The sequence below is a fragment of the Ahaetulla prasina genome, chromosome 3 (genome assembly GCF_028640845.1).
Source record: "Ahaetulla prasina isolate Xishuangbanna chromosome 3, ASM2864084v1, whole genome shotgun sequence".
Taxonomy (NCBI): domain Eukaryota; kingdom Metazoa; phylum Chordata; class Lepidosauria; order Squamata; family Colubridae; genus Ahaetulla; species Ahaetulla prasina.
In genome coordinates this window covers 101,404,239-101,424,579 of record NC_080541.1, presented here as the reverse complement: position 1 = coordinate 101,424,579, position 20,341 = coordinate 101,404,239, and the positions used below count along the sequence as shown (strand labels likewise).

At 37.1% G+C, this 20,341-nt stretch overlaps 1 protein-coding gene across 1 annotated transcript in view; it reads right to left on the bottom strand.

Moving 5' to 3' along the window:
* The window catches only part of TMEFF1 (transmembrane protein with EGF like and two follistatin like domains 1), a 140,775-nt gene that overhangs the window by 8,918 nt on the left and 111,516 nt on the right, over positions 1-20,341 (bottom strand). The window contains exons 6-7 of the mRNA XM_058175238.1: positions 12,337-12,485; positions 6,296-6,361 (exon numbers count right to left, since the gene is read on the bottom strand). Coding sequence (XP_058031221.1) covers positions 6,296-6,361; positions 12,337-12,485 — 215 coding nt within the window. The remainder of the gene's footprint in view (positions 1-6,295; positions 6,362-12,336; positions 12,486-20,341) is intronic.

The window sequence follows — 20,341 nt, the reverse complement described above, 5'->3', positions numbered from 1 at the left end:
AAGAATTTTTTTAAAATTTTCAACTAAATGAATTAATTTGGGGAAAAATCTGACATAAATATTCTTATGTTTTTTTATTTAAATATTCCTAAAATATAAAAAGAACATGTAGTTAAAGTATTCTGAAAGTACATTTTTTTGAATTTCAGTCTCAAAGTCTTGGATGAATATATACACTTTTTAGATAGTAATATTAGTTCTAAAATCTAATAATGTTAAATCCAATGTTGAAAACAACTGGTATCTATATTAAATAACAATGATTAATCATTTAGATATTAAAACTAGATCTAAATAAAAATATATTGAATTGCATTAACATGGATTAAATTGGCTTAATCCATTTTGTATTTTTACTATTAAAAGTAATAATGTTCAAAAGATTATAGATCTAAATAGTTACAAATCTCACTATTTGAAAATAATAGTTCTATTTAGCTACACAGAAAATAAATGTCATTGCCTTGTGGAGAAGTGTATCACTTCAGTCATGGGACAGTTTTCGATAGAGGAAACTACTACAATGTTCATTTTTATTCAGAATGAAACCAATATGACAAGAGGACAATCTTTGTGTTTACAAAACTGGAGTAAGAGCAGTCATCCTTTAGTCATGGATTGCACCACTGCCTTCAAACTTCATATGACTTCAACATGTCAGAAACAGTTGGCCTGATTTTTTGGACTTTCTTTTCTCCTTAATCTGCTTTTGTTAACACTTTGCTTGATAAAGAGTTCTTGAAAGCTCCAAAGATATTGTAGTTTGTGCCATTTTGCCCTATTTTAATTGACTTTATATAAATTTGGCTTGTTTTGATTTTTTTTCATATGAACCAATCTTTCATAGAGATAGCATTATTAAGGTAACTAATCGTCCTCCTTTAGGGAGGACAGTCCTTCTTTTGTAAGTTCTGTCCTCTCTTGAAGTGTCCTCCTACATGTCTTCCTTTTTAATATTTGAAGACTAATCTGTAAATCTCCGTATTCGATCGATGCCGAGCCAATCCATTGCGTGTGATGTGACATATTTGTATTTGACATGATGATTTGTCAAGGCTTGGTACAGTGCGGCGAGACGCGATTATGAGACGCATACGCCCTGCACAGGAGAATTGTTTTGAGAGAGTGTGCCGCGTGCAAGAGTGCGCCGCACACAAGTGGTTTTGTTTACTTCTTACTGAAACAAGAGACGGCACACACGCACACATTAGACTCACTTCTTTCTCAATGAATATTCAATCATATACAGGTGAGCACAATAATTCACATTTTATTAATTCATTATCTATTTAATAATTTCCTAATATGTGTAATTTTATTTACAAGTTTATTCACTTATGTTATTGTTTCAGTTTTAATAATTAATTTTATTTATTCAATTGCTAATGATTTTTGGAAAAGTGAGAAATCAAGATTGAATGTTGACACTCTAGCTACAGCACTTGCCATAAAATTCAATATGAAGGATATTTCTTGTTCAGATATTTCCAATATATTGTTAGAAGATGATACATTGACAAAAAATATTCATTCAATGGAAAAGTACTCATTTAAATAATAATTAATAGGCATGTAAGCATAATTACAATATAAAAATAGTTACAAATGTTTTTATTATGCATTTATTATATTATAGGGTATTCTGTATTATTGTTGCAATGAATAAAATGTTTCTTTTATATACAATATTTTTTTCTTCAAATTACTTGTGTCCTCCTTCTCATTGTAAAAAAATTGGTCACCTTAGCATTATGAAAGCTTGAGGGGGGTATGAGGAAGGGGTCTTCATAATTCTGATAAATTAAATTAGCAGGGAGAAGAAAATAAGGATGCCCCATCCCTTTTGCTTTTGAAGTGAAAGACCAGCAGAAAGGTGGAAAGTTTCAAATATGATGGCAACGGGTGAATTGTTTGGAATACCTAAAGAAGCAGGTTAAGAAAAGATTCTCCTGGAGAAAATGTGTTTATGTGGTCGAAGAGACAACACTGACTTTATGGCACATAATCTATCAATTAAAAAGGCTCTGAAATAAAGCTTCAAGTTTCTGTGCCTGAGGGAGCAGCCTGTTTTGGGTCAACATACTGAAGATAATTGCTAAGATGTAAATCTTTAAGCTTAGGCTACAAATATTAAAAAGGCAGGATAGTAAAGATTTACAAATTTCAGAAAAAACAAATTATTTTATTCTTTCCACTATAGGACGCTCTATGTTAAATAGGGCAAAGCAGAGGAAGAAGCCATGGTTTCTGTAGGCAGGGTCAAAAAATCAAGATGGTAATCATGACAACATGGTTGAAGCTCTGACCCCTTTTTTACATGCATTGTGGCCATGTAACCATATTAACTTTTTTTTAATCACAACATGCACATCTTGTAGATATTGCTGTGTACAAGCCAATCTTTAATTTCCCTGATGTCTTGATTTCACAGATAAAGAAGCATACTATATCATTAAAAACACATTCACCAGTGCTCCCGATTTCTCCATATCAAACTTTTCCAACCTGATATCTTCCAAATATGCTATATTAATATATCTACACCCAAGTCATCCAGAAAGCAGCAGACTGTACGGAATCTCTTTTACTTGATCTCTAGCTCTTGAATGTGTGAACGCACCCTAAAGTATGTTTAGTATAAACAGTAATTTATGCAAGACTGTCAGTCTTCATGCAGTCTCTTTACACCTCCAAGTTATCACCTATTGCTGTCATTATGAAATTATTCATATGAATACAATTAAAAAAAAAGATATTTAAAAAGACTTCATCAGCTAAACAGTAGGCCAGTGGAAAGAAGATTTAAAGACAAACGTTTTCCTAAACGTATTAATATATGCACAACATTATGAAATGTAAATATAAATAAGCATTTAAAAAAGCAATTCAGTGGAGCAAACTAACATATCAAATTGTCAGGCAAATCAGAAAGAGCAGAAACAAAATGCCAACATTGATAAAATTCTATTCTGTATACATTGAGAGCCTCCTTAGCTGATTTTAACTAACTATTAACTATTAACTATTTAACTAACTGTTAACTAACACAGATAAACTGTCAGATTAATTTTCCAATTCTGATAAATTTATGAAAACTAAGCATATACCAAAAGTTTAAATATATTTTAATATTCCTGGTGCATCTTCAAAGAGTTAATAACGATTTGATTAATGAAAAAATAAACTGTTATTATGAATCCCCTTAAAAATCCACTTTATGCCCCAGAAATATTTCACAGCTTCCATATTTTTTCTCTTTTCTTCTACAATAATTTTTCCAATAAACAATAAAAGTGTGAGAAGAGAAAGTGACAGGAGGAAGAAATTGCTTTTCTGTAGAAATAGCTTCTTTTGCCCATTCCCTCCAGTTTTAAAAGTCACTTTTAAAACTCAAGTGCAGAATACATGAAATCTATTTTGTTTGGAATTCAGTCATTGCTCAGAACAATGTATGAAAGCTTCCTTTCCAGTCCTTCATGGAAGGATTATGTGTAGCATTAATATAAGAAATACATGTAGGGCTTAGACAATTCATAGCTCTATTCTTTGATTTGTTAAAGGTGGGGGGGGGAGCAAAAGAAATACAAGATCCATACAAACTACTGATATGCTAAATTTTCTTGAATACATAAAAATGGCTTCATTATTCGAAGTATGTGACTGTGAAGAACTGCCAAGGCCAACAGAGGTGCTTGTAAAATTGTGTTTGAGCAAAAATGGATTACTTTGAAATGAATTGGGGGACAGCAACTTATTTTAACACTTTTTTTGTCATAGTTTCTATTCCACTAAATCATTCAACTATTAAAAACCCAGCACACTAAATATTTTCTAGAGCAAGGAATATATGTATATTTAAAGAAGAATGCCAGACATATCTTTGATTAGAATTAGTTATTGTGATATGGTTTATATCCTGCCTTTCATTCGATACCAAAGTGGCATATACTCTTTCCTCCTTCATTTTTTCCCAGCAACTACCCAATAAAGTAGGAAAGACGGGCATAAAGACACCCAGAATATAATCATATTAATAGAGTAATTGGCAATTTAATAAATTAATATATAATTATATGAACTAATATGTATTGTAGTATAATTTAGTAAGGGGTCAACAAACTATGACCTATGGGCCAAATCAGGCCTGCTTTTTGTTTTTGTACAGATTACAAGCTAAGAAAGCACAGAATGGTAGGCAACAGATTGCCAAGTCTGAACCTCAACTGAGTTCCCAGGGTGGATTGAAGGAAAGGTTACCCTAGGCAACAGTAGTGACCAATCGGCAGCCTCCTTGCTAACAGGCTGGAGACATACAGTAGCTGCCACATTTCTTAGCCTGCAGACCTGCTAACCACACCCAGACAGGCAGCGGAAGGGTGGGATCTGGTCCTATATATAAGAAATTTGCCAACCTTAATTAAGTATAAAGTATTTCACACTAGCATTACATTGCACTGTAATGTAGCACTACATATTGTACTATGTTTTCCAATATGATTTATATAATATATAATTAAAGTAAAGATTTCCCTCGCACATATGTGCTAGTCATTCCCGACTCTAGGGGGCAGTGGTCATCTCCATTTAAAAGCTGAAGAGCCAGAGTTGTCCAAAGACGTTTCTGTGGTCACGTAGCCAGTATGACTAAATGCCAAAGGCGCACGGAACACTGTTATCTTCCCATCAAAGGTGGTCCCTATTTTTCTACTTGCATTTTTAACGTGCTTTCAAACTGCTGGGTTGGCAGAAGCTGGGACAAGTAATGGGAGCTCACCCCGTTACATGGCACTAGGGATTCGAACTACTGAACTGCCGACCTTTCAATTGACAAGCTCAGCATCTTAGCCACTGAGCCACCGCGTCCCTTATATATGTAATTAATATACTTAATATAAGTATAATTATATACTAATATATACCATATTTTTCAGACTATAAGATGCGCCAGAGTATAAGACACACCTTAGTTTTGGGGGAAGAAAAGGAGAAAAAGGCTGATTGGCAGGTGGATCGGGCTCCCCGAATGCCCCCAACCAGCTGTTTCCAGAGGTGAACTTTAGCAACAGGTTTGTTGGTTGTGAGCTCTTTGCACCTTGCTTTTTCTGCCTCTGAAACCTCTGTTTGAGAGGTTTTTTTCAGCCTCTGAAGCCTCCGTTTGAGAGGCTTTTTTTCAGCCTCAGAATCTTCTGTTTCAGAGCCTGTTTTTAGCCTCTGAAGCCTCTCCATTTGAGAAGCTGGGCGGGGCTACATTCGGTGTATAAGATGCACCCAAATTTTCACCCTCTTTTAGGGGGGAAAAAGGTACGTGTTATACTCTGAAAAATATGGTAATTAGTAATCTTTTAATTCACTATGCATATGAACCAGGGGCAGTCAATCTTTTTATACCTACTGCCCACTTTTGTATCTCTGTTAGTAGTAAAATTTTCTAACCGCCCACTGGTTCCACAGTAATGTGCCGTGTATCGTCATCTGCGCATGCCTCTCGCGCATCGTGGATTGGGTTGGTGCTGGCTACCAGCTCTGCTTGTCTTACAACTGGGTGGTTGTGGGTGGAGATGCATGAGCTATTCTGGGACGAGGCTTTTTGTTTGTGGTCGCACTATAGCGCCATTTAGTTTCACTTACGTAATATGAACTAAACTTACGCGTGGGCGATACAAATAGCATATTTTCAGAAATTTAAATTGTCATGGGGAATTTTATGAAAACCTAATGAAAATATTTTTAAATAATGCTATGAAAATTTTTTAAAAAGTCAATTAAATTTAAAAAAAAAGGAAAGTGCTTCAGTATCGGACAAAACCCCTACCACCCACCATGAAAGCTGGAACACCCACTAGTGGGCAGTAGGGACCAGGCTGACTACCACTGATATTAACTATGCCTAATGGTACGTAAAATGGTACATTAAAAAAGATTAGCCTTCTATCTATCCTGGTCTTCCCAAAAGCTGCATCCTGCATAATTTTTTAACTTGGTCTTTGGCTGCCCTCAGTCCTGCTGGCTGGCAATTGTGAGAGTTAAGAAATCCTAGAACAACTGAAGGCCATTAGGGTAGAGAGTAGGGGAGGTGACCTTGACAAAAATATGCAAGAACTGTTACCCAGGCAAAGAAGTCTGAACCATACTTTAAGTCCTGGAAAAGAAGTGGCTCAGGCCAAAGCCTCCCTGGTTCACTGGAATATGAGGAGGATGAGAATGAGGACAAGGAGGAGGCAGACTTGCAAGATTCGGTTACTATACCATAGCTAGCATTTATACATAAAAGCTAACATAAGCATTAATACTCCACCTTTCACATCTGGCCGATACTGCATTCCGTCATCCTTCTTCCCTAATAAGTTGGAATCATCAGAGTCTATTGGGAGGAAGGGAAAAAAGTACCAACTATTAACATACAATTACCAAAGGAAACAGATTAATAAAAGATGGCATGCGTTATATTCCTCTCGCATGGCTAAAACAGGATTGCTTTTACTGTCCCAATCTATTAAGGTTTAATTTCAGAAGCTAGATATGATACTTTTCTATTCTTCCCACAATTGTGTAGCAGTGAAACACATAGCAACATTTAGGCATGTTATGCCACCTTTAATATGTAATCATGACAGTCAGTTTAATTTAAGGCATGAGGCTAGAAACCAGGAGACGGTAAGTTCTAGTCCCACCCTAGGCATGAATCCAGCTGGGTGACTATGAACCAGTTACTCTCTTTTTCAATCCTAGGAAAGCTTGCCAAGAAAACTACAGGGACTTTCTAGGAATCAATTTTGACCTGAAGGCACCCCTCTCCCAAAAAATGGTATAATCATACTGTATTTTATCTTAGATCATCCATTTCAAACTAACCCTAACATCCAGCAGACTAATGCTGTTTGGAGGATATGTGAACTCCACTTCTTTTATTATTTATGGTTTTTTTAAATGTCCTAATATCCTGATATTGTTGTCAATCGCAGATGTAACCATACGGCCTGTACAGTATATATGCTCCACAGTTCTCCATCAGCACAGAAGGGCATCCCAAATCAACTAAAATTCAACCTCCTATGGTTACAAAAATGTTTTTTTTTTAAGTGTATGACAATGTCTGATGAAGTTGGTTGGATAAGACTGTAGGACAGATAATTTAAAACCCTCTAAATCAGTGTTGGCGAACCTTTTCAGCACCGAGTGCCCAGTGCGCACAACTGCGTCAGGAAAATGATCTTCCAATTTCTGGCCAACCAGTCCTCGCGCACACATGCATGCCAGAAACTGGAAGACCAGGTGGCCAGGGTGCATGTGTGCGCCAGAAACCAGAAGAGCAGCCACCCGGCGCATACATGCGCACCGGGTGGGTGCTCTTCTGTTTTCCAGAACTCCTGCGTGCGTGAAGACCAACTGGCCAGTGTGCCAGAACCAGGAAGAGCAATAGGCGATGGCTCACACGCCCGCAGAGATGGCTCTGCGTGCACTTCTGGCATGCATGCCATAGGTTCACCATCACGGCTCTAAGTTCTTTGACTTGTCCCATATCTAGCTGGAACTTAATAAATCATGTAGAGTAAGAAACACAGCTAACTGTCACTTCTGTACAAAAGACAAAAACCTACAGTATATTTTTAATTTTACTATATTTATGTTTATAACAAACATTTATCATATTAACAGGATAGTATATACCATTTGCCATTATATTAAATGTTAATAATATTACTATTAGTAGTAGCCTGAATATAGCAACTAGGAGCAACCTGTTTTCCTGTTTTGCTTTGGAAATGCATACCTGCATGGATGTTTCATAAAAACATTTCCATCACTGAAGATGTATAAAGGCAGAAGCAAATTCTAATATATAGTACAACATAAGAAGTTATTAACACATCTGAAGCCCTCAGATGCTTGTCATTCAGTGAAGATGGGGAACAGCTCTATCAAGTAGGGGAATCAAAGTGTCTCCTTCATGTTGTCTTCATACTTTGAACTCCCCACAATGAGAGGAAGTCTCTGGAGTTTCTATTTTGGAGTTCAGAAACAAATTCTGCAATCTGAAAATTGGAGTGTGTGTTTGTGTATCTTCCAGGGAAGCAATAATATGGATAGAATTTTATGAAAAGGTTATTCCTGAAATGAGAAAGGAACTTGAGGGAAGATGAACCTAAGGAAGTGCAGTGACCTGACTATGTTTTGGATAATGAGTTGATTAAAGTACCTTTAATAAAGGTACAGGAACAGACTTGTAAGTGGATCACAAGCTTCCTAACAAACAGGAAGCAGCAGGTGAAGCTAAGCAAGATCACATCAAATACCTGTACAATTAGCACAGGGCCCCCCCAAGGCTGTGTGCTCTCCCCACTTCTCTTCTCTCTGTATACCAATGACTGCATCTCCAATGATCCATCTGTTAAGCTACTGAAGTTCGCAGATGACACAACAGTGATTGGTCTCATTCGAGACAATGACGAATCCGCATATAGACGAGAGGTCGAACGACTAGCCTTGTGGTGCAACCAAAACAATCTGGAACTGAACACACTCAAAACCGTAGAAATGGTGGTAGACTTTAGGAGAAACCCTTCCATACTTCCACCTCTCACAATACTTGACCACACAGTATCAACAGTAGAAACCTTCAAATTTCTAGGTTCTATCATATCGCAAGATCTCAAATGGACAGCTAACATCAAAAACATCATTAAAAAAGGACAACAAAGAATGTTCTTTCTGCGCCAACTCAGTAAGCTCAAACCCAAGGAGCTGCTGATCCAATTCTACAGAGGAATTATTGAGTCTGTCATTTGCACCTCTATAACTGTCTGGTTCGGTTCTGCAACCCAACAAGAAAAACACAGACTTCAGAGGATAATTAGAACTGCAGAAAAAATAATTGTTACCAACCTGTCTTCCATTGAGGACCTGTATACTGCACAAATCAAGAAGAGGGCTGTGAAAATATTTGCAGATCACTCGCATCCTGGACATAAACTGTTTCAACTCCTACCCTCAAAACGACGCTATAGAGCACTGCACACCAGAACAACTAGACACAAGAACAGTTTTTTCCCGAAGGCCATCACTCTGCTAAACAAATAATTCCCTCAACACTGTCAGACTATTTACTGAATCTGCACTACTATTAATCGTTTCATAGTTCCCATCACCAATCTCTTTCTACTTATGACTGTATGACTATAACTTGTTGCTGGCAATCCTTATGATTTATATTGATATATTGATCATCAATTGTGTTGTAAATGTTGTACCTTGATGAACGTATCTTTTCTTTTATGTACACTGAGAGCATATGCACCAAGACAAATTCCTTGTGTGTCCAATCACACTTGGCCAATAAAAATTCTATTCTATTCTATTCTATTCTATAAAGTAACTTTCTAGCAATGAGACATTCCACTAACCTGACCATAGTCATACAAATTCTAAATTAAAATCTAGAAGTCTTTCCTAGAAAATAAATGGAGGTGTGTACAAAACTGAAGCAAATACTGTATATTATGTCTCAGAAACGCTATTCCAACTGTCCCAGATTGGCCTTGGTGCAGCAGAAGAAAAACCTAGAGCATTTTGCCTAATCTAGACCAAGACAAATTTTGGAGATACCTTATTAAGTAAGGATGATGGGATTTGAGTATCTTCTCCCTGTTTTTCCACAAGGCCTGAATTCCACTCAGGCCTTTTTCCAGCACCACCAATTTTTCCAGCACCTTCCTTTCTGTACTTATGCTATTCGTAACATCAAACAGCCATTTGAAATGTGGTTATTCAATCAGTCAGTTCACCAGCTTGATCTTCCAAGCTCTTTTCATTCCTTACAGTAATTCAGCCACCACTGTGGACTGCCAATTTCCTTGGCTTTAAGGGAAGCATATACAACTGCCCATTTCAACATTTCCCCAGTGACTTCTTTGATATTGGGAAACAGCTAGCCAGGCGGGGGGGGGGAGGGGGAGGGGGCTTTAGCATGGAATTAACTTTAAATCATTGCACAACTGCAAAGATCCAGTCTCCGTCCCCCCTTTTAGTTCCACAGAGCTTTATCTATCTGTTCCCAGGTTAAGGCTGGCCGTCTCAGTAGATTCCTGTATAATAGGCAGAATATTATAAAATAGTTGCTTTGCATTCTACATGTGTGTACCTAACATTTTGCCCACTTCCCTTTAGCTATTGACAATACTATGGGCTTCCATATGACGAGGGAGAGAAAGGGAAGATCAAAGTCACATGGGCCAAGAACGTTACAAATGGTGGTTAACATATTGGCCCATATGATCTTCCCAGTGGCTTCTCTTCTGTTCTATCTGGACATAAGGAACCAGAATTTAGGTGTTTTGCGAGCAGAGCATTTTGCTCATACCCTAGAAACCAGGAAACTTAAAAATTTGCTTTGGTTATAATCAATCAAAAAGATGCTTCCAAACTTTGAACTTTGACTGTCCCAGCTGCCATAAAATCATTTCTGTGGATTACTGAAAGATCATCAAATTTACAGGTATATGTTTCTTGCCAATATATCAAGATATTTCTTTTTCTATACTATACAATCAGCAAATTATTCATTTTTGCCTGAATTATAAATATACAGTGTGTGCGCGTGCGCATATGTGTGTGTGTGTGTGTGTATGTATGTATGTATCTATGTATTAAATGTAATGTAAAATATAATATAATATAACAACAGAGTTGGAAGGGACCTTGGAGGCCTTCTAGTCCAACCCCTGCTCAGGCAGGAAACCCTAGACCATCTCAGTCAGATGGTTATCCAACATTTTCTTAAAAATTTCCAGTGTTGGAGCATTCATAACTTCTGCAGGCAAGTCGTTCCACTTATTAATTGTTTTAACTGTCAGGAAATTTCTCCTTAGTTCTAAGTTGCTTCTTTCTTTGATCAGTTTCCACCCATTGTTTCTTGTTCTACCCTCAGGTCTTTCGAGAACAGCCCGACTCCCTCTTCTTTGTGGCAACCCCTGAGATATTGGAACACTGTTATCATGTCTCCCCTAGTCCTTCTTTTTATTAAACTAGACATACCCAGTTCCTGCAACCGTTCTTCATATGTTTTAGCCTCCAGTCCCCTAATCATCTTTGTTGCTCTTCTCTGCACTCTTTCTAGAGTCTCAACATCTTTTTTACATCGTGGCGACCAAAACTGGATGCAATATTCCAAGTATGGCCTTACCAAGGCATTATAAAGTGGCACTAACACTTCACGTGATCTTGATTCTATCCCTCTGTTTATGCAGCCCAGAACTGTGTTGGCTTTTTTAGCGGCTGCTGCACACTGCTGGCTCATATCTAAATGGTTATCCACTAGGACTCCAAGATCCCTCTCACAGGTACTACTATTGAGCAAGGTACCACATATACGGTACCGGTGCATTTTGGGTTTTTTTTGCCTAAATGTAGAACCTTACTTTTTTCACTGTTGAATTTCATTTTGTTAGATAGCGCCCAATGTTCAAGTCTGTCAAGATCTTTCTGTAACTTGAGTAGGATCTTCTGAAACAAGGTATATCCTGACATCAATCATCTTTTATTTGAATATAACCAACTTAATGAATACCACATCCACGATTATCAGTAACATCTGAGGATTTTGTCTACAACACTTTTTTCTGTCTGCTTTTTACAAAGGATTAAACTTTTGGCTGCATCTGAAAACCATGAGGAATGTGTCAACCCTGACAGAATGCATCAGATAACCTTCATTCATTACCAACACATGAAAGCCATTTTAATAGTAAATATACTTGATTGTTAAAAAAAAATAGAGTGTGCCCAACAGCATTTGATCCTTGAGTAAGCAATGAATCATCAAGAAATTGTATGGCAGAGGGCAGGAATAGCCTTGCCATATATGAAATTATTGAAAAACAAGTGTCCTGATGCCTATATTGAGGAATTCTTTAAAATAAATGAATACATCAAACCTCACATAATGGCAGTAGTATTTCCGATTACTACTGTAATTATAATCTTTAATAAAATTAAATGAAACATAAGTATGTAATTTTTTTTCCTTCGTAGAACACATATTCTATTTTTTATTAATTATACAGTTTATTCTGCTTCCTGGATCACAAGTCCTTCAAGCATAACGTCTTGTATTTCATTTAAGGTTTAAAAGAAAACCACTACATACATAAAGACTTGAGTTCTTTTTCAATGAGAACAAAGCAAAGCGTTGTAATTCTTAATGGAAGCCAACGTTTTGCCTAGTTTGTGATTTTATGAAAGCAGAACCACAAAGAAAGCCTTATCTCAGATATAAGCAATATTATTTCTAGTCAATCATCTAGTGAAATAATCACTATTGAAAAGTGAAGTTAAAGGTACCTGAGCAATGTCCAAGGTGTCTGATGTCAATCTGTTCCTGCCTCAGGCAAGATGCCTCTCGAACAAAGCATGGGTTATTATAGGAACTTCCATCAGATGCACAAACAGGGTTGAAACTGTAGCCGCTACAATCTATGTTGCATACACACCTATTTACATAAACATGAATTAAATCATCAGTATTCCTCTCAAGATAAATGTTTTATTTGCAAGGCATATGTGAAATGAAATAACATTACTTAACACAAATACATACTTCAGTTTATAAGCAGGAAAAGATAATCTAAGGTGTAACCATGAAGTCACTCAAATACAGTCAGGCAGAAGACAAATGCATTTTCTCTCTGACAGTCAAGCATCTCTCCTGATAGAAGTTATCAGTTGTATCCCTCAAACTGATAACACACCAATATATTTTCCTCAGCACTTCCCTACTGCTCTTCTGCATACCTTTGGTTTCATTTTATACAACCTTAACTTCTTAACAGCAACCAATTTGGCCTTTAAATGCTCGTAAATAAAAAATGACATTATTCCAGTCTGAATGTTTACCACATTTAAGGTACAGCCTGAGGACAAACAATGTAGTTCAGCTGCTGAAGCTAAGGGATCCTGCTTCTAAGTGCTATGTGGATTAAAGACCACAAGGAAATCATTTATGATTCAGCTTCATGACAGAAATGTGGTACATAAACACAATCGAATCCACATTAAGTTAATAATATTTTGACTGCACTGAAATCAGTGTGAAAAAGTTCAGTGAGAACCAGTTTAAGTTCCACTGATTTATTACCCTAATCACTTCGGTCTTTTCCTGTATTCCTTTTTGTAATGTGTGTGTAATTTTGAAGCTATGCTTTAGACTCTAAATCTTTGGCCATCTCTACTTCCACGGCAAAATATTTCTCTAAATGTTATACAGTATGTCGGATATTGGCTTTGCTGCAAAACATTGTGACAAAGATAAAATAGAATTCAGTTACGTTTCTTCCTATAAATCAAGACAAAGTCGGTATTGTGTTATTTGTATTTTAAAGTCATACTGGTGTCGAAAAAAAGGAATCTTCAGTAACAATGACATATTAATTCTTTAATTAATATAACTAACTTCATTTATTTCCTTTTAATCAATTAATTAATAATTCAAAATTAATCTTAATTAATTAATTTCAAAATCCTTCCCATACAGGGTTGGTTTTGAAGTCTTGAGAGAATATTAAGCAATCTGAATGATCTCCTATTGTATTTATTTAAAATGATAGTGACCTTTTCAGCAGCAATATTTCATTTTGCTTGCTACAGAGAACTTGTACATGCAACATCCAGTGGTGGGATTCAAATAATTTAACAACCGATTCTCTGCCCTTATGATTTCTTCCAACAACCAGTTCACCAAACTGCTCAGAAAGTTAACAACCAGTTCTCCCGAAGTGGTGCGAACTGGCTGAATCCCACCACTGGCAACACTTCTATAGAGGGGCCTGCACAACTCATTTTGAGATTAGACACAGACACCCAAACACAGAGAGTTGCAAATATGCATGACAGGCACAACTCAAGGAGGAGATGTAGCATTAGAATGTGCAATCCCTATTTTAATATAATTTGACAACATTTTAAGTCAGCCACAGTAAAGAGGTTGGATAATTGCTCTGGGACTTATTCAGCTAGTAGGCTGCCAGTTGGATATCTCAAGCCGAATGATCAGTTTAGAATGCATTTGTCTGGGTGAATGCTCCTCTTAATATAACTTACAATTCATTTATGCTCTCAGTGAATTTATAGCTTAATAGTCCAGAAAAAAGCCATAAGAGAAAAGAAATAATGGGTTGGGATGTTAGCCCCATAATATCATTAGAGAGAAAGACATAAAGCATAAACTTTAAAATCAGTACAAATTCAGCTCGTTCTTATTCAATATATAGTTATTGCTATTATCAAGTGATAATTTGCCTATGTAAATGAGTATCATAGGTGAAATGGCAGAGGTTTCAAATCAAGTGAAAAACAGCTTTTTTCAGTGCAGCCATTCAATTATCTTAAACTCTGCTTTACTGTAAATTGTATGTATATTGTTCAACAATTACTCAACTATTAATTTCTAATACTACAATTATTTTGGCCTGCAATGGGTCTTTATGCATACATATGAATTTGAAATCAAAATAGGTATGTATGTAAATATACTTCATCTATCAGTTTTAATACTTATATTATACTTTTCAGATCTTAAACCTTTAAACATCTTTGTTTGTCCGTACTTTTGCTTCCATTTTTCACACATTATGAATAATGCCAGAAATAATTTTGACACCTTTTTACAATTTAGCATCTTTTTTAGTCTCAAATGCAGAATACTAGATCAGTTTGTCAGTTTTAAATAGAATGTGCATGCAACACCATCAAAATTATTGAAATGCTACACTATTTTAGTTTTCCGTATGAGGGAATATGTTTTAAATTACCAGACTTTATAACTAATTTTTAAGGAAATATGCACACTCAATGTTTTCAGCAATTTCAGTCACTTTCTCTCATTTGCTATTTGTAGTCAAGAGGGACTTGTTGGATATATTATCCTCAACAGCCAGACTGTTTAATGATGCAGAACAGAGAAGAGATCTCCTGATATCCTATTTTCATCTTTATTTCGCTGTTAAAGGGTTAAAGCTAGATCATCCAAAGGCTTTGAGAACGTCCATGCTAATTCAGTTCTCAAGTGACTCTTGAAAGTTCTATCCTTTTGATTGATTGATTCCTTATACATTAAAAAAAGCTGAACTGAGTGGTATTGTCCTGTAAGCTGTACTGAATAGTATACGTTGCTGCTCTATTATGTTTTTCCAAAAATAGGACCTACACTGAAAATAACCCCTAGTCTGATTTTAGTGTCTTAGATAAGCCTTACCCCAAAAATAAGCCCTAGTGAAGGGGGTGGGGGTGGCCAGCACAGGAGGTAGCAAGCACATGTGGGTCAACAGTGTCTAGCAACAGCAGCCCACACAGCACAGGTGAATTGATTACCTGTCCAAGCAACAGGCGGAGGCAGAGGCAAGGAGAGGCACATGATCTGGATATGTTGTGCAGGCCACAGGAAAACTGAGTCAGTGGGACGGAGTGGCAGATGGCCGCAAGAGGCTCACCTTCATGTGGCGGCACCAGCAGCAGACAGAGGCAGAGGCTTGGGGGGAAAGGCAGACAATCTGGATGCACCACAGGAAAGCCAAGTCAGTGGGCCAGAATGGTTGGGAGGCTGTGGGAGGCTCATCTTCGCATTTCTCGGCTTGCCTGCGGCCTACACGGCATGTCAGGATCATCTGCCTTCCACCCTGCCCCACACCTCTCCCTCCATCTGCTTTTGGTGCTGCTTGCTCCAGCCCACTGACTGTCGGGTTTCCCATGGATGACCTGCCTCCCCCACACACACATCTGCCTCCGTCTGCTGCTTGGACGGAAATCAACTTACCTGTACTGCATGGGCTGTGCAGCCCCAGAGTGTGCCAACCAAGGGACTAGCGGGCTGCAGCTGTTGCCAGATACTATCGGTCTCCCTCACGCTTGCTGCCTCTTGTAAGTGTGCCATGGGAGGCAGGGATCCCAGTCGGGGTGATCACTCTGAAATCGAGTTTCCCCAAAAATAAGCCCTAATGCTTATTTTGGAGCCCCCAAAAATATAAGACTGGGTCTTATTTTCAGGGGAACATGGTAATTGAGAAACAGGGACTGACTGGAGTGTGCTGGGTGCAAATTACTCTGGAAATTACCAACAATAATGCAGAAGAAATTAGAGCATTTCACCTAGGAGTTAGTGAGCATGGGAGTGGGACAATACATTTGACGAGAGCATTTCTTCCCCACAACATTTAAAATCTTTGTCCGGCAGCAGTATGACTGTACAGCTAACTCTACAGTTAGCTATTTTAAAAACAAATCAGCTTGTGATGAAATATTGGTTTCTTTTTCTGTGAGCAACGAAAGCAGCCTTGAGAGAGGTGAGGTTCCATCCCAAGGGTTGCCATGGATACGTCCAGTCACAAGCTTCCAGCTGTGCCATTCAACCCTGTCAGTGTCATTGAAGGGTAATTGGAAACAACAGGTCACTAAGCAGAGTGGCATATATTTGTTCAAATGCCCACTTGGAAAGGGTCACCCTAACTAAACAAAGACGGATGCAGCAATGCTCGTCACTTGGACTTTCACAGAACAGTATCTGCTTTGACAAATATTTCCCTTGAACAAAATGTGGATTTCTTTGTGATATGTGCAAACCTGCCTTTTACATCCCAGGAATTCAAGGCTATATCCAGCTCAACAACCTTCTGAGATAGATTTGCTAAGGCTGGCTAAAAGTTGCCTGGAATTTTGTAGCCAGGTTCAAATATAACATCAAACCACAGTGACCCTTACTTGTTTTGGGTTTAGCATGAGGTGCCAATAAGGTTACTAAAGCAGCTTTAAGGCATTAATTAGTTAGGCACCATTACTGACTATTCTGCAAATATATGTTACCACCAATGTGTAAAAAGCTGGCATTGTATAGAATGCCTAGGAAATGTGTGATGTTTTTAGGCAGAGTGTGAAATGTCTGTGACATTAATATGCTATGTACTTTCACTAGGCATTGTTTGTAATCTGTTGGTGGTAGTTTGTTCTCCAAGTTTGTTGTTTGGCTTCCAAATGTTTCATCACCAGGCTAGGTAACATCTTCAGCAGAACTTCGGTTGAAGAAGCTCAGAGAACAAACCGCCACCAACGAAACACCTGAAGTACAAATATTTTCCATCATCTCTAATTTTATATAATACCTAGGCATTGTTCAGAATGACAAGAACAATTTAGGAAAAGTATGAAAAGAGAGTCAGGAAAAAGGTTAGGGTCAGGATTATACCTAACTGTAACCTTTTATTTAAAGTAATTGACAACAAAAGAAGAAATGCAAAATAGAGTACAGGATTTTCTTACTGAAAAATAAACAAGAGAAAAAGACCAGTATTGACCTATTGTTGCAACAAGGAAGGCTAGAATGGCATTTTAGCAGGAGTATTTTATACATGTAGTCCTAAACTTACAACCAGAATTGAGCCCCAAATTTATGTTGCTAAGTGAGAAATTTGTTACGTGAGTTTTGCTCCCTTTTATGACTTTTCTCACCACATTTGTTAAGTGAATCACTGCAGTTCTTAAATTAGAAACTAAGTTGTTAAGTGAATCTGGTTTTCCCATTGACTTTGTTTCCCAGAAGGTTGCAAAAGGTGATCACATGATTCTGGGACACTGCCATTGTCATAAACGTAAGTCAGTTGCCAAATGTCTGAATTTTGATCATGTGACCATGGGGATGGTGCAATGGTCGTAAGTAAGTGTGAAAAATGGTCATAAGTCACTTTTTTCAGTGCTATTGTAACTTTGAACGTCATTAAATGAACTGTTATAAGTTGAGGACTACTTATACTTTACCGGTTTGCCTTTTGCATACCTAGGAAATGTGTGAAATATTAAGCGTTTCATACTTTGTCATCCCATTTTTGGCATTCTATAGATTTCCCAGGCATTTTACAAAAAATCTAATTTCAGACACTGACAGTAACATGTATATTCCCAGCCTATACATTATACCTTGCCTCTATAGAAAGATCAATTCACAAAGGTAAAAGCTAAAAACAGCTGTAAAAAGTGATAAGACAAATGAAGACAAATGTAGACAAGCCATTCATGAGACTGATTCTTACTTGCTTCCCATACAGGGTCTAAGTAGAGCAACTTGCCACAACCAATTCACTGTGGCCAACTCGCTACAGCCAACTTGCCATGAAGCAACTTGTTGCAGGACAAAAGTTACATAATATCGAAAAAGTGACGGAATAGAATCACCAAATAAAGGATGCAAAAGAAGGGACAAAACGAAAAGTGAATGACAAAACTTAAAATAATTTTTATTTATTTATTTATTTTTAATATTATAGTGGTTTTTTTATATTTTTATATTTTTTATATTATAGTGATAGAATAGAATAGAATAGAATTTATTGGCCAAGTGTGATTGGATACACAAGGAATTTGTCTTGGTGCATATGCTCTCAGTGTACATAAAAGAAAAGATACGTTCATCAAGGTACAACATTTACAACACAATTGATGGTCATAGGGTACAATTTAACACTTAATGATACAACACTTAATGATAATTATAGGTACAGATAAGCAATCAAGAAACAACCAATATCAATATAAATCATAAGGATTAGCAGCAACAAAGTTACTAGTCATACAGTCATAAGTGGAAAGAGATGGGTGATGGGAACGATGAGAAGATTAATAGTAGTGCAGATTTAGTAAATGGTTTGACAGTGTTGAGGGAATTATTTGTTTAGCAGAGTGATGGCCTTCGGGAAAAAACTGTTCTTATGTCTAGTTGTTCTGGTGTGCAATACTCTATAGCGTCATTGTGAGGGTAGGAGTTGAAACAGTTTATGTCCAGAATGTGAGGGATCTGTAAATATTTTCACAGCCCTCTTCTTGATTTGTGCAGTATACAGGTCCTCAATGGAAGGCAGGTTGGTAGCAATTATTTTTTCTGCAGTTCTAATTATCCTCTGAAGTCTGTGTCTTTCTTGTTGGGTTGCAGAACCAAACCAGTTATAGAGGTGCAAATGACAGACTCAATAATTCCTCTGTAGAACTGAATCAGCCGCTCCTTGAGCGGTTTGAGCTTTCTGAGTTGGCGCAGAAAGAACATTCTTTGTTGTCCTTTTTTGATGATGTTTTTGATGTTAGCTGTCCATATTAGATCTTGCAATATGATAGAACCTAGAACCTAGAAATTCTATTGTTGATACTGTGTTGTCAAGTATTGTGAGAGGTGGAAGTATGGAAGGGTTTCTCTAAAGTCTACCACCATTTCTATGGTTTTGAGTGTGTTCAGTTCCAGATTTTTTCGGTTGCACCACAAGACTAGTCATTCGACCTCTTGTCTATATGCGGATTCGTCATTGTCTCGAATGAGACCATCACTGTTGTGTCATCTGCGAACTTCAGTAGTTTAACAGATGGATCGTTGGAGATGCAGTCATTGGTATACAGAGAGAAAAGAAGTGGGGAGAGCACACAGCCTTGGGGGGGGCCTGTGCTAATTGTACAGGTATCTGATGTGATCCTGCTTAGCTTCACCTGCTGCTTCCTGTTTGTTAGGAAGCTTATGATCCACTTACAAGTTCATATATGATGTGTAAGAAATGTATGTATAAAAGATACATTAGGATAAGAGAGAGAAAATGTATGAGGATTGATCACCGACGCGAAACTGTTGGAAAGAAGAAAGTGTCAATATTTCTTTTTTGTTTTTGCCTTTTTTTAAAAAAATCTGTTTAATAAAAATTATTTTTAAAAAAATTAAAATAATTTTTAGTTATTTTAAATAATTAAATAAAATTGTTGAATTGTCCCATGGCAAGTTGGCCTATGTTGAGTTGGCCACAGCAAGTTGGCCACAGCGAATCGGCAGCAGTGAGTTGGCCACTTCAAGTTGGCTGTGTTGTCCCATTCCATCCCAAACATAACTGAAACAAATACCGTAGCAGTTTTATATTTACCTTACAGACTGATCCACATATCACACAGGTCTTTTGAAACTATCCTTAGTATAACACATGATTCTGTTAGGTGTCATGAGGTGCTGTCACCTAGGAACACCAAGGGCAAAATAGTCTATGATATTTGCTTCTATGTCTACAAATATATACTGTCTTGAAATAACCAAATCCTAGAATTGCAAATGATCAGATATTGTACTTTTAACTTTTGGAATATTTTGGGGTTGGCAACTCAATGTTCCATTTAAAAATGTGCAAAATATTTACAAAGCAAATCACAAATTAATATTGCATGTTCACTTGTCCATGTGCTAGGAAAAGATGATGCCAATTCTTAAAGTTTTTATTTATTTATTTATTTATTTGTCAAACGCAACAATATATATAAGTATAAACATGAAATAACCATACGAATT